Here is a 14,343-nt window from a genome sequence, read left to right as displayed (position 1 = left end):
GGATGAAAGAAAAACGTGGTGCTTCTTCCCACACCAAAGTGTTCAATTGACGTGTGTGTGTGTGTGTGTGTGTGTGTGTGTGTGTGTGTGTGTGGTGGGGAAGCGGCTGCTCATCTGACCTCAACCACTGTCTCAGATGACCCCAGGCCCCGGCCCAGACTGTGCCTTTGAAGATTTGCACGCCCGTCCGCAGTCTCGTCAGCAGTCTCGTCAGCAAAGTTCAACGGCAGGTCAAGGTCACGCCACCCAAGAAAGGGATTGTCACGCACTCAGAAATAGATTCCACACAACTCTGGGTCAACGTGCTCACTCAGAATCACTTGGCCAGCCCGGGAACGCCGCTTCTACCCGCTGGCCTGGTGAGGGCGAAGGTCTCAGGAAGGTCGCTTCATTTCCTGCGAGGCCCTCACCTCCCTTCACCTGCTCTTTCACTGCTGTTTTCTCGTACTTTTTACTGCAAATATGTAAGAACTGTTGAGGGTGAACCATCTATAGGAGAGTCTACAGAAGCACAGCCACAAGTGCTGGGAGACGGTTTACACCTTTGGGACCCAGCGGCCCTGGGGTCCCCTTGGTGGGCTTTTCTCTGTTCACTATTATTCACGGCATCTTACTTGCAGAGTCGTGTGCATGCAGACAGCAGTCACTTATTTTTCCTTGCATGTATCTAGAGCCTGAAACCGAGGATATAAGTACAGGTTGGTTTGCCCCAGAGTCAGAAAGATCAGTGGTTACAGCCGATCTGGGGTGTCTGTAGGGAAACGGGACAGAAACGGCAAAGCCACTTGGAAAATGAGTGCGTGAGAGGAAAAAAGAAGGCTCCCCTCGGGCGACATTCTGCTCTGGGTGATTAACTTTAGAAAGGCAGGTACATTGGGAAAAAATGGACACAAAGGTTGAAAACCACCTTCTTCTATGTTTTGGAAGTTAGTGAAGCTGCTACCATGGAAGTTGATGAGACACTCACGCCAGGGCCGCCCAGCAGTCGTGGGGGGTCACTGCAGCCTCCGCTCGCCCACCCGCCCCTAGCGGTCACCCCTCCCGTGCGCTACCCGCCCCGCCAGCCCCCGAGCCCCTGCGGATGGACCCAGGGCAGCACCGCCTCCTCATCAGATCTCCTCAACTGTTCTTCCCGAGGTTCCGTCCCCATCTCCGCTGTAAAATGTCTTTTAAGAGCAAGAAGCCTCTTGAAACTAAACTTTCTGGGACTAAGTATTTGAGAAGGTTATCGAATGCCCTCCTCCTCAGAGGACTTCTTGCTGTTTCCCCTAATTGAATGCGTTACGTGTCTATTTCTCTCAGAATAACTAACTGAGGCCTCAGCACCGCTTCAAACCGCAGTTCCGGCCCCTGGGCCTCGTCTCTTAGCCCCTGTGGGCCCGTCTGGAAGACCCCCTGGGGATATTCTGGTTCCGAAGGTTCTTGCCTCCGCTTTGACTTGTCCCTTTAGGGCGGTCGCGTGATGAGCGGGGACCTGAGGGGCCCCACCAGGCAAACAGCTTTGCTGGGACCTTGTCAAGTCCGTTAGTGACATTCTGACAGGTCACGTCAAACATCTCCTTTGGGACCGTGTAAAGCTTCCTAGGAGCCACTTTCAGTATGACTTCACCAGGCTTTCCCTGCATGACTTTCCCTCTGAAACTTCTCCGTGACAAAGATCACAGGATGCAGGCTGTCCTCCTTGTCACGCTTCGTACTGCGCGTTCCGAGTTTACCGTGAGGTCTGGAGAGACAGGCAGGTGGGAAAGGGATGCTTCTGAGCGACCTCATCCCAATGACACAGACTGCAATATTTTGATTCCAGGTACAACAGGGATGACAAAGAGAAGAGTCCCAACCTTCAATAGTCTTTATAAATAGAGGGGTTTGCATAAAAAATAAGACAACGAGAAATAACCTCGAGAAAAGGAGGTAGGGTGTCTTTCTAATCGCCATAAGACATATGCATTTTTAGGTCAAGTTTCGGAGGAAAGGGGGTCCACACTGAAGGAAAAAAACCAAATTCCCTCAATTGTTCCCTCGACCTTCCTGTCCCATTAGCAGGAGTCCTACTGTGTGTGTTGTCACAACTGAAGCACCCTTAAGGCAGTGCCCTGACTCCTAGTTAAAATCTCTACCGTTAGGCTTATAGCACTGGTGGCAACTTACACGAACGCTGCCCGAGCTGTTGTGGGGCTGCCAGGCCTGCTGAGTGATTGCGCACGGCCCCCCGCCCTCTCCGAGCCCTGCAGAGGGAGGACCCTGAGAGCAGGGGCCCTGGGATCTTGCTTGATGCCGGTCCCCGAGCCTGTATCTTCTCATGCTGAATGAATGAGGGAAGTTCGGTTTCCTGATCTGCAAAGCGGTGGGGTGGGGGGGGTATGACAACCCCCTGACTGCCTGCCTCTTCACTGTGATAAGGATGCAGTGAGAGAACACCCGTGAAATTCCAGATGCGTGTCTATGCGCATGATGGGCATGTGGTCGTGGGTGGTGCTAACGTCAAGGTGAATCAGCACTTACTCCTACCCGCTGCTCTCCACCTGGGAGTGGAGGGGGGGGGCGTCTGGGGCTGTGGGGCTGAGGCCAAACCTGCATCTCACCTGCCTGCTCACTGTTCTCCTGACTCCAGCCTGTGCAGAATGTCACTCCCCAGGAGCCCCGCCAGCTCCCTGCACCTGCCGCCTCCCCTCCCAGCCTCCCCTCCTAGCCTCCCCCAGCCTCCTCCCAGCCTCCCCTCCCAGCTTCCCCCCAGCCTCCCCTCCCAGCCTCCCCTCCCAGCCTCCTCCCAGCCTCTTCCCAACCTCCCCCCAGCCTTCCCCTAGCCTCCTCCCAGCCTCCGCTCCCAGCCTCCTCCGAGCCTCCCCTCCCAGCCTCCTCCCAGCCTCTTCCCAACCTCCCCCCAGCTTCCCCTCAGCCTCCCCTCCCAGCCTCCCCCCAACCTCCCCTCCCAGCCTCCTCCCAGCCTCCCCTCCCAGCCTCCTCCCAGCCTCCCCTCCCAGCCTCCTCCCAGCCCCCTCCCAACCTCCCCCCAGCCTCTCCTCCCAGCCTCCTCCCAGCCCCCTCCCAGCCTCCTCCCAGCCTCTGTGGCTCCACGACCAGGTGCAAGGATGGAGCAGACCTAGGGCCTGTCCCCCTCTGCACCTTCTCCACTTAGTGGAGCCGGGAAGAGGGTGTCACAAAGACCAGGGTGGGGGCAGTCACCTCGTCACCCCCTCCTTGCCAGGAGGGCCGGGCCTCCCAGAAAGAAGAATGAGCTCATTTAATCATTTCGTCTCGACGGCAGCCATGGGGGCTAAGCAACCGTCCCAGGGAAACAGCCAAAGGCACAAGGACGTGCCCTCAGCCAACAGTTTCCCTTTTATTTTTCTTTTACACAGAACACATCCCCCAAGGGCATGAGTGCAGACATGTAAGGTAGAAAATACCCATAATCCCATCCCAGCTACCCTCCTGTTTAGTACTTTTAAATAAAAAACCAACTCTCAGTATTTTTTAAATTTAAAGTTCCTCCTCAGAAGAAAATTCTAACTCAAAAATGCTATTTTTGAAATCAAGTCATTCTAAGATAATCATGGAAATAATTGTAAGTAGTTAATAACTAGTCACAACAACTAGTTGCCGTTATAATAAGCAACTGTCTCCCAGGAGGATGGAGCGCGCAGGCCAGTCTGCCATAGAGCATTTGGCTTTAGAGAGCGGTGGGCATAGAATTGTTTCTTTTAGGGAGAAGCCAGAAGCCTTGATTATCATTTAAAAATCAAGCAACGTCACTAATCTGGTCTTTTAAAAGAGACTTTGCAAAGCCACTGCACACAGGGCTGGGAGGTACACCCCTGCGCTCTCCACTGGACCCCTGTGAAGCGGCAGCCGGACCCCGAGGCATCACCACCGCTCCGCCCGTCCGTCAGAGCCCCGCTCGCCGTGGAGCTACCTTCTCTTTTCTTGAAGGCTTCCCGGCCTCCCCGTCAGGAAAACACCCCCGTTACTCCCCTCCCGGCCACTTCCCGGTAGGGAGACAAAGGCTCCGGCTTCCTGTGTCCCGCCGCCTGGCTTGGGCTGCATCGGGCTTGGTGGGAAATCCGCGAATTCGAGATTCCGTGAATTTACGGGGGAGAAGCCTGGGGAGGGCGCGGATGAGGCGGACAGCCGCGCCAAGAATGCCCTAAGGGCCTTGGTCACTTTCAAGCAGGAAGAAGCCACCTGGCCCCACGAAATGACCTTTTCTTAGAAATTTTTGGAGCCTGAAATGGGGTGGAAGAGATGGCAAAGGAGTGCGTTGTAAGGTTTATACGGATCGTCGTCTATTGTTCGTAGTAAAGGACAGCGGAGAACGAGACGGGGAGAGACAGGCGCAAAGTCTGGACACTCAGGAAAAAGCGGAGGGAGAGGGCCTGTGCCCGCGCCCAGGGGCCCCGGCGGAGCTCGGGCGCCGGAAGACCGGAGCCTGGCTCACCTGTGCGCTCACCTGTCGTGTCCAGCAGGGCCAGGGGCCCGGGCACCGGCGGCGGGAGCGGCTGCATCCCGGGGGCTGCTCCGGGGGGGAGGGGCTGCTTGTTCTCCCGCTGCGACAGCGACCGTGGGGCGCGGTGGCCGCGAGGACCAGATGCCCGAGCACCGCCCCTCCGGTCAGCGTCTGTCCGCTCGCCTCCCACCTGAGCCCCGCCCCTCGCCCCGCCCCTGCCCCCTCCCGGTTTTCCCGGAGCGCAAAGCACCAGGGAAGGGAAGGCGATGCGGCCGGGGACTGAGAGCCAGTTCCCACGCACCACCACCACCACCCCCGCCCCGCCCCGGACTTGGCACAGGCAAACCTTTAAAGCTGGGACGGTAATAGTATTGAGAATCTGGGGGAAGGAAGCCGCGTGCGCTGCTGGTGGGGTTACGGCCGCTGTGACCACTTTGACAGCAGTGTTTAGGAAAGTCAAAGATGGGTGCCTACAAGCCAGCAATTCCCTGCTTAAAGACAAGCCCAAGACCTGTGGTTCCAGGCCCAGGCTGCCCTTGCCCCGGTCCGGAAGATCCCACATGCCGCGGAGCGGCTGGGCCCGTGAGCCATGGCCGCTGAGCCTGCGCGTCCGGAGCCTGTGCTCCGCAGCGGGAGAGGCCGCGGCAGTGAGAGGCCCGCGTACCGCCAAAGAAAAATAATAAATAAATAAATAAATGAAAGTTACTGCAGTCCTGAGCCAACCCAGACGGGTCCAATCAGAATGTCTGGCAGTGAAGTAATTGTTAGGAGCCCCAGTCATTCTGAAGGGGTTCCATTGAGGCAGAAAAACCCTGACGTGTGAGGTTCGCACACAAAATATGCTACACAGCTCTGTGTGTAACAGCAAAACAACGAACACCAGGACGAGGGATAGATTTACGTATCCAGTGGTTCACTACGTGGTGAGGCTTCCCGCACCAGCAGGAAAAACTCAAACAGCGTGGAGCAAAACCGCGGTCCGTGGTGTCGAGGTGAGTATAACACCACCTGTGTACAGGTCTCAGGCGTGGAAAGCGGTACCATTCGCTCACAGCGGCCCCTCCGCGGGCTGCACTGGGCACCCACCCCACATGCTAGACACCGTGCCCCGCACTCGGGAAGGGCCGATGGACAGAGGTCCTGGTGCAGCGGGCACCCTTCGGAGACAAGACAGTGGCCAATAAATACAATCACCGAGGAAAATGCAGGAGGTCGGGGGGCCTGAGACGGCCACACCTGCTGCGGCAGGAGGGAAAGTGCAACTCGGAGAGGACGGCTCGGGTCACTGGTCATCAGAGGAGACGTCCCGCCCACCCAGAGGGCGTGTGGTGGGGCCGCTGGGCCGTCTGGGAAGGAGCCCCTGGGCAGAGCAGGGGCGGGCCTGGCATGCAGTGGGCGGCAGGAGGTCTTACCTGCGGCGCCAGGGCCCCAGGGGAGCCCACGTCAGAAGGGTCACTGAGAGGGGTTGCAGCGCAGCAGGATGGGAGCCAGGAGGCCAGAAAGGCGGTTACGATCCAGGGAGAAGTGAGCGTGGTGTAGAGTGGGCGGTAAGACGTGGTCACGCCAACCCCATACCGTGCAGACACACAGCGGTGCCCCCTAGACACCTTGACTGCAGCCCGGCGAGCCTGAGTTTGGACTTCTGGCCCCAGAATTGCACGAGAATAAGTTGTGTTGTTTTAAGCACATACACAGTGGTGCGTGTGAGGCTTAAGGGCTCTAACCCAGAGCCTCCGTCGGGGGGGGGCGGGGGGGGGGGGACCTGGGCTGCGGGGAGGGGGAATAAGCAGATTCCGCTGAGGACAGGCCTCGGGGCTGCGGCATCTCCTTCCCCAGCCCGCCTTCAACAGGAAAGGCTGAAGGAAACCACAACACGTCGCCCCGAAGCATGTGCGTCTTTGACATAAAAATTATTTGGAGCTGAAGGCTCTGAAGGAGCAGGAAAAGTTCCCCCTTCTGCCTAAAAACAGGAAATAAATTCTCCTTTACCGAGACCGACTCTCACCGGCCGAGAGATGGCCCGGCGGCATCTGCGGGCCTCACCCCGTGCCTTCCCTCCCGTACCCGATGCCCTTGGAAGCCGCACCTGCTCCCCTGCCCTGTGTGTCTGAATCCGCCGTTTTCCGGGAGTCGCTCCCCAAGCTGTGTGCTAGGCTGCCTTCCTCTTGTTACTCTGCCTTCTGTGTGGGGGTCTGAGCCGAGAACTCAGGGTGGAGGGAACATCACTCCCCTCCCCCACGAGGCCCCCAGGCGTGCAGTTCCCAGTGCGGATGACCCTCCGGGGCCCAAACAGAAGCGATGACGGAAGCCACGACCGGAGAGCAGCAGCAGTAGGAAACACCTCTGCGAGCTCACAGGAGACCCGCCCGTCGCGCATCGCCCAGGAGGGTGTAGACGACAATCGCGCAGCGAGCGGTTGCCGTGGAGGCGTCTGTTCGCCCACTTGCCGGAAGTGAAGGGTAGCTCATAACATCTGACAGCAAGCAAGTCTGATTCGGTTGGCTGCTTTGAAAACCAGGCCCGACTCTGCCGACCGGAGCCCCGTGTGTGTTGGGAAGGAGCCCCACGGGGTCCAAGTGCTCTGTCCACACTCGGCCCTGCCAGCCCGGCCGCTCAGCAGGGTCACCGGCCGTGGCCGTGCGTGGCCGGGCTCGCGGCCGCACCCCGAGGGCAGCTGGGTGGGCTGGACCTGTGTGTCGTTCCAAAGGTGCGCTGAAAATATCCTTAAAAACTGTGCGTGTGTTGCCAGAAATGATGCCTTTTTCCAACTAATACGTTTACTGCAGGAGATTTTAGATGCCACTGGAGCTGGGCAGGTTTTTGGGAATCCTTTCAGGGCTCCGTGAGCAGGGGATCGTGAGACAAGCATGGCAGGCGTTAGTGTGCCCCCCCCCGCCACAAGCTCCCCCTGCCCAGGTGAGGAAACAGGCCCAGGAGGCTACTCGACGTGACTAGAGCAGACCCGGGCCTCCTCCAAAGCCTGCGTGTGGACCTGGCACGGACGTTTTTAGAATTCACCCGCAGGCACCCCCGCCAGGAGACCAAGCAGCACAGCCACAGTGTAGGAGGCACCGGCTCTGAGGCTGATGACACCGACTGACACCTGATCCCCCCGCGGAGGCCTGAGGACGCCTGCATCCAGCCCAGCTCTGCAGGGAGCCACAGTCGGGGATCAGGGTATTTTTAAAACGTAATGTAATTTAGCTCTTGCAAAGGCAATTATGAGACGATGAGGAAATCTGTCTTCTATTGGTCTGAGGACAGGCAGAGGGTCTGGACCAATTATTACTGATGTTAAGAAGATAATTGATTAAAGCAGTTATGAACCCTAGTGCCAAGTTCCTTCCTGCTCAGTGTAATATGTTTGAAGTATCCTAATACCCTGCCTCCACTTCCGTCACCTGAACTCAAGTCCCCACTGCCCCCAGAAACAGCCGCATCCCCTCAGAGGGTCTCACCCAGAGGTCCAGAGTTGACCTGGATTCACCCTTCAGATGGGCGGGGCAGGTGGAGGTCGGGGCTGACACTGGTCGAACACCTATCAGACGCCTCTCCCTGTGATCACCGCTGCTCATGTCTGCCTTTGTTAATCGGTACAATGTTCTACCCATTTCACAGATGAGGAAACTGAGGCACTGAGAATTTAAATAATTTTTCTGAATTGAAGTAGCTGGTCAGTGGCTGAGATAAGATACGAACCAGGTCAGTTCGATATCAAGGCGTAATCACATCCTCCAAGTGGGAAAGCATGTATTTACTTCACTACGGACATTTAATTTAATCTCTCGTCCGTGCAGTCAACATCTGTTGAATTTCCTCTATATGCAAGATACGAGGAGAGCCGTGAAGATAAGTCATACAGACCTGCCCTTCAAGGGCTTTAAAAGTGCGAAGCAGGAGAAATAAAACATACTACTGTGTTATAAAGCAGATGGTGACAGTAGCATCGGTGAGAGCAGTCACCGTGCTAGAGAAGGAGCAGGGATCCCAGGGACGTGACCCGGCCCCTGCGGAGATCCAGGCCTCCCCGGTGACCTGCTCGGTGACCCTGCCTTGCATCGGGACCCCCTAGGGGCCATTAATAATCCTGGGGCCTGGACACTCGAACCAGGGCGTCTGGAGGGAAATGAACGTCTGAGGTGCCCAGGTGGTCCCTGAACAACAGGAATGGGAAGCAGGCTTTCAGGCCGAGGGGATGCTGGGGGGGGCGGTGCGCACGGTGTTGTGTCCGGCTGCCTGCGGGGGTAGCTAAGTCGGGGGGCAGGCTTTCAGGGGCCCAGGAGCAGGGCTGGCGGGAGGGCAAGCAATCACCGTGAGACTGAGGATTCTGCGCAGTGGGGTCTCCCTGCATCCTCCTCACGCCCGGGCAGGGAGGGACCCTTCCCAGCACGAGGTCCAGCGTGACCCCAGCTGCCCCTGGAGACCCGTCCAGCACGGAGGAGCCGACGGGAGGGGCTGGCTCGGCCCCACACTGCGAGAAGAGGGACTCATCTTCCCACAGGCCCCGTCAGCCTGACGTCCTCGCAGGTCCCGCACGGCACAGGTGCACACACACCTGGCTGGCCCCCTGCTCCCGTCGGGGCTCCACTCTGTCACAGTGGCAGGTGAGGGTGTGGGCACGTCTGGCCGTCGGTCCTTACGGCCTGCCCCCGGGGGCCCCCCGCCAAGCTCAGATGGCCTTTGGTGGCTGGCGGCCAAGGCTGGCCGGGTGCCGGCCCACCTCCCCTCACCCTCCGGTCGCTGCCTCCCAGTTACCTGGCTTAGGCTTTGGAGAAAGCAGAGACGGGAAGTGCCCCAGGGATTTCCGCCCATCCACCCTGCCCGGCCTCCCTCCTCCGAGGATGAATCTCACAGGCTCCAGCTGGAACAGGGGAGAAGGAGAGGAGTCTAGAACTTAGTTTCTTAAATTACGATCAGGGTGACATAAAAGTACATGACCAGCTGCCCAAGAAGGGAGGCTCAGCCCTCGATCCCGTGCAGGCGTGGGCGGTGGGCAGGGTGACCCTGGCGCTCACTCGGTCCTGTTATGAAACTGAATTCATCACGGCCCTTCTTTTGTTCCCTGCTTAGAACCACGTCCCACTCACGGCAGGCGCCCAGGAACACCTTGCGGATGGAGACTGAACGAGCACGGCCCCCACCCCTCTCAGCACCTGCTCCGACCCAGGCGGGGGCCCCTGCTGGACGCACCCCTCTCCACAGAGTCCTCCCGGCCCGGCCCCCTCGAGGAGACCCAGGTGGAGGCCCCTTCTCCCCAACCTGTGTGAGCAGATAGGGGTCAGCAGGCTCTGAAACTAGGACCAGCCCTAAAAAGAGAGGGATTAAAAGACCCCTAGGAACCATGCAGGAAGCTCCTCTGTCAGCCACAGGCCAGGCGGGGTCCAGATCCAGGGCCCTGGGCCCCTGCGCAGGCAGGACCCCTGTCCGTTGTGGGAGCGCGTTAGAGTCTGGTCTCGGGCTTAGGGGCCCTGCGGTAACCAAATAGCCTGCGATGAGCCGGGAATGAATAATGCAGACCGGAGGCCGGGGAGACTCAGGGCCCCGCCTGCCTGTGCCCGGCGAGGCGGCCAGCCAGACGGGAGATGCTCTCAGGGACACAAACGGTGTAAATTGCAAACACTCCTGGGGCTTCGCGGGGGGCCTGTAACCGTGATCTCCCTGCCCCTCTAGAGAGCCCAAGCAGGAGGCTCGCCTTTCCAGGCTCTCAGGCCCCACAGGAAGCAGGAAGCCCCCCGCCGGCTGACTCCCCGGTGAGGAAGGGGGAGCCTTCCGGGCCTTGGACTGGCCACACAGCTTGCCTGCCATCTCCTGGGACATGCAAGCCGTCGCCCTGAGTGAGGCCTTGCCCCTCACAGGCCTGGCCTAGCACCCGCGCCCTTACCCATTCTGGAGTGTTGGGGAAAGGCGGCGCCCTGAGCGTCCAGGACCCACAGGGCTGGGAGCGCCCAGGCTGGCCACCCCCGTCGTTGCACCCCGAGGCCCTGGACCTTCATGAGCTTTCTCCCCTCGGCCCTTCGTCTGGACGTCAGGAGCGTGAACCTGGAAAAACAGTGTTCTACCGTCACTGAGGGACTGAGGTTTGGTTTCCACAAAATCAAATCAAGCCTTCTTACCTTCATTTGACATTGTCTGGGTAAAGCCTGGGAGCCTATCTCACGGTTATTTTAATCCCATGGCCTCTCAAACTCTTCTTCTCTCTTTTTTTTTTTTTTTTGCGGTACGCGGGCCTCTCACTGTTGTGGCCTCTCCCGTTGCGGAGCACAGGCTCCGGACGCGCAGGCTCAGCGGCCATGGCTCACGGGCCCAGCCGCTCCGCGGCACGTGGGATCCTCCCGGACCGGGGCATGAGCCCATGTCCCCTGCATCGGCAGGCGGACTCCCAACCACTGCGCCACCAGGGAAGCCCATCAAACTCTTCTTCTCTTAGCCGGCAAAATGCCTATAACGTGGACGCTGTATTCTCACTTGGGGCCCACTTGTGTGTCTGAACACTCGCAGGAGGGGCTGGGCCCATCGTGAAGTAAGAGGAGGTGACCTCAGCCTTTGCTGAGCTCGGGTTGGGTAATGACATTTGCAGTTATATTTAGTTAGTTATTGTGTTGATCAGAGTCAGACCGTATCGCTTGAATCACCCCGGAAAACCCATGGGGCTGCCTCTCCCAGGCTGCAGCTCCACTCAGACAAGTGGAAGAAAGGGGTTTATATGTGTAGACAGCAGGGCCTGACGGGCTACCAGGAGCAGCAGACGGAAGCCACACGGGACCCGCCCGGACGGGGAGCAGAGCGGAGGTGCAGACCCAGGGGCCGCAGGGCTGAGCCGGCAACTCTCTGAATCTGGAGGGAGATGGGGACAGAGTGTGTGCGTGTGTGAGTGCAAGAGCGCATGTGTGTGCATGCGTGCGCAAGAGTGCACTGTGTGTGCATGTGTTATGTACGTGTATGTGTATCTATGTGTACATGTGTGTTGCGTGTGTACATGTGTGCACGTGTCCATATGCACCTGCACACATGTGTATGTGATTTTTAAAAACATCTTTATTGGAGTATAATTGCTTTACAATGGTGTGTTAGTTTCTGCTGTATAACAAAGTGAATCAGCTATACGTATACATGTATCCCCACAGCCCCTCCCTCTTGCATCTCCCTCCCTCCCACCCTCCCTATCCCACCCCTCTAGGTGGTCACAAAGCACCGAGCTGATCTCCCTGTGCTATGCGGCTGCTTCCCACTAGCTATCTATTTTACATTTGGTAGTGTGTATATGTCCATGCCACCCTCTCACTTCGTCCCAGCTTACCCTTCCCCCTCCCTGTGTCCTCACGTCCATTCTCTACGTCTGCGTCTTTATTCCTCTCCTGCCCCTAAGTTCGTCAGAACCATTTTTTTTAGATTCCATATATATGTGTTAGCATGTGGTATTTGTTTTTCTCTTTCTGACTTACTTCACTCTGTATGACAGACTCTAGGTCCATCCACCTCACTGCAAATAAACCCAATTTCGCTTCTTTTTATGGCTGAGCAATGTGTGTATGTGATTTTGGAGGAGAGTGCGCCCCAGGACCATATCACAATCTAGAGAGTCTGCCGTGTTTTTAAACTTTTATTTTTACCCTTTTCTACTTGGATGGAAATTGCATTTTTTGTCTTTTACAAAGGAAGAGTTGCAGTGAAGGTGTTTGCAGATTCTCCATAAGGAAATATGCGCTTGTGGGGGGCCCACATCCTCACCACAGTTCACGCTGGAACGCACCAGGATGGAAAGGTGGGATCTCCTCTGGCTCCTGGCATGGGAACGACGGCGAGGGCCAAGCGCCTGAGCCCAGCACCCCTCGGGGATCCCGAGGCTTGTGTTGGGGGATGAAAGGGCCCAGGGACGAAGGCTTCTCCACAGAGGGCCCCCCAGCTCTGGCCCGGGGGAACGCCCGGGCAGCCCCGTTATCCAGTTGGATGGCGTGTCCCTTGCCCAGGGGAGCCGGGGAACAGCTGGAGTGACAGCGAGACCCCTCAGAGTGTGCCCGGTCAGGGGGTCTGCACCCGAGACGTCCCATAGCAGAGGCCCCCGAAGGCCCATGAAGAAACCCCACAACGAAGTCACCATAAGCGCCAACCCAGCAGCCGGGAACTGCCCTGTGCCCCCTCCGGCCCCCCGGCCTTGCCCCCAGGCCCCAAGGCTGCGGCTGGACGGGAGGGTGGAGACGTCCCTCCAGCCCAGCTGGGGAAGACGGAGTGGCTGGGGTGGCTGGGGTGGCAGTCCTCCCGGGGGGGCATTTTACGTTAGTGCTTTGGTTGCTCCCCACGGTGGCCGCAGGGCGCCCCTGGGTCGGGGTTGACCAGCGGGACACCGGCGCATCCAGGCTCCTGCACCTGTGCCGCGGTGTCCGTATCACAGTGTGGGCGTTGCCAATTTCTTTGTTTCTATGTGAAAATTTAAGATTCAAAGTGTTTTAAAATAAAAGTGAAGTGACTGCACGGCTTTTGCTGCCTGTGTGCAACTACCTGAGGCTGGCTTGAGTCTCGCTGGGGAGCGGGGCACCCCTGAGAGGACCGCGAGAGAGGCAGCGGAAGTCGCACGTAACTCGCTCTTGCGACTGTATCCCCGCAGACCTGCTGGTTCATGGAACAACCCCTCCTTCGTAGGTTGAGTAAAGCACCTGCAACAGCTGTGCCAGATGCAGCCAAAAACGCTGCATCGGTTTCTAGCGTTCAGTACGTCCCACGCGCGAAAAAGCTGCTTGTTGTTTATCCGAAATTCAACTGTATCCACGCCCTGTGTCTCCTCGGGCCGTCCAGGCATAAGACGAAAGCAGAGGGGTCCCCGCCGGGGCTGCTGGTCCCACAGGAGGGGCTGCTCTTCAGGCGCCGTGGGCCCCGGGCAGGCACTGGGACGGCGGCCAAAGGCCAGGCCACACCCGCCCCCTGAGGTTTAAATCACTCTGCTCAGGGCCATGGGGACCTAGAGCAGATTAAACGGGTTTAGAAAGACCAGAAGTGGTGTGTCTTGCACCTGAATGTAGTGAGGTGAGATTTACAGCTATTAGATAATCCACGTGTCTCATCCTAGGACACAAAACTGCGTCAGGGCCGACACAGTGACTGATCCTGCCGACAGCCCGGCCTCCCTTGGCCGCGGGCCCCCATCTCAGCCTCCCAGGCGATGCTCACGTGGCAGTTTCAGGTCACAGACCAAAAGCACGGGACGGCCCTTCAGGGCCCTTGCAGGACATCGTGGCCGCAGCGCACAGGAGAGAGGGTCGTCCTGCAGGTTTCTTCACCAGGAGAGGGGCTTTAATGCCCTCGGTGCACAAGGGACCCGAAGATACGCTGAAACATCCCCACCAACGAGCCGGCCTCTTCCACCTGATGGCTGTCTGAGCCACAACAGCCCGGGGCCAGCCTCCTGCAGTGGCTCCAGGCCAGCGGGGCCACTGGTCCCAGGTGGCTGGGCCGCAGCCTCCAAGGTCGTGCCCCTCAGGGTCACTCCTGTCCCGAGGCTGCTGGGGGAGCAGATGGCAGGGGTGCTAGCCACACTCGGCGTGACACTCTGAAGGCAGAGGCGCTCAAGAAAGGGAGGGGACTGCTCCCGGCCGTCAGGCAGCAAACCCCACGCAGCAACACCAGCCCTCCTGGCCCCAGGAGGGAGGCCAGGAGAGGGCCAGGCCTTGCAGGACAAGAGGCAGAGTCGGGGTGGGAAGCAGGTGCCGGGTGCGGGGAGACAGCCGCTGGCCCGTTCTGTCTGCTGGGGGTGGGCAGCTTGTGTCCAGTTGTCATCAACTGGCGATGGTCTCAGGATGAGGAGAAGCCAAGGGGGTGACCACCGCGGTCAGCGTCACCCCCAGGCCCCTGTCCCTTCCCCTCCTCCTGGACGCCCAGGCCCCGGCCGGCAAGGGGACCCCGCTGGA

At 58.6% G+C, this 14,343-nt stretch overlaps 1 protein-coding gene across 1 annotated transcript in view; it reads right to left on the bottom strand.

Annotated features, from left to right (window-relative positions):
• Window positions 1–4,569, bottom strand: part of TMEM255B (transmembrane protein 255B) — a 33,447-nt gene extending 28,878 nt beyond the window's left edge. The window contains exon 1 of the mRNA XM_059995520.1: window positions 4,448–4,569. Coding sequence (XP_059851503.1) covers window positions 4,448–4,502 — 55 coding nt within the window. The 5' untranslated portion in view covers window positions 4,503–4,569. The remainder of the gene's footprint in view (window positions 1–4,447) is intronic.
• Window positions 4,570–14,343: the final 9,774 nt, after the last annotated feature.

The sequence above is a fragment of the Delphinus delphis genome, chromosome 18 (genome assembly GCF_949987515.2).
Source record: "Delphinus delphis chromosome 18, mDelDel1.2, whole genome shotgun sequence".
Taxonomy (NCBI): Eukaryota; Metazoa; Chordata; class Mammalia; order Artiodactyla; family Delphinidae; genus Delphinus; species Delphinus delphis.
This window is presented reverse-complemented; position numbering and strand designations above follow the sequence as displayed.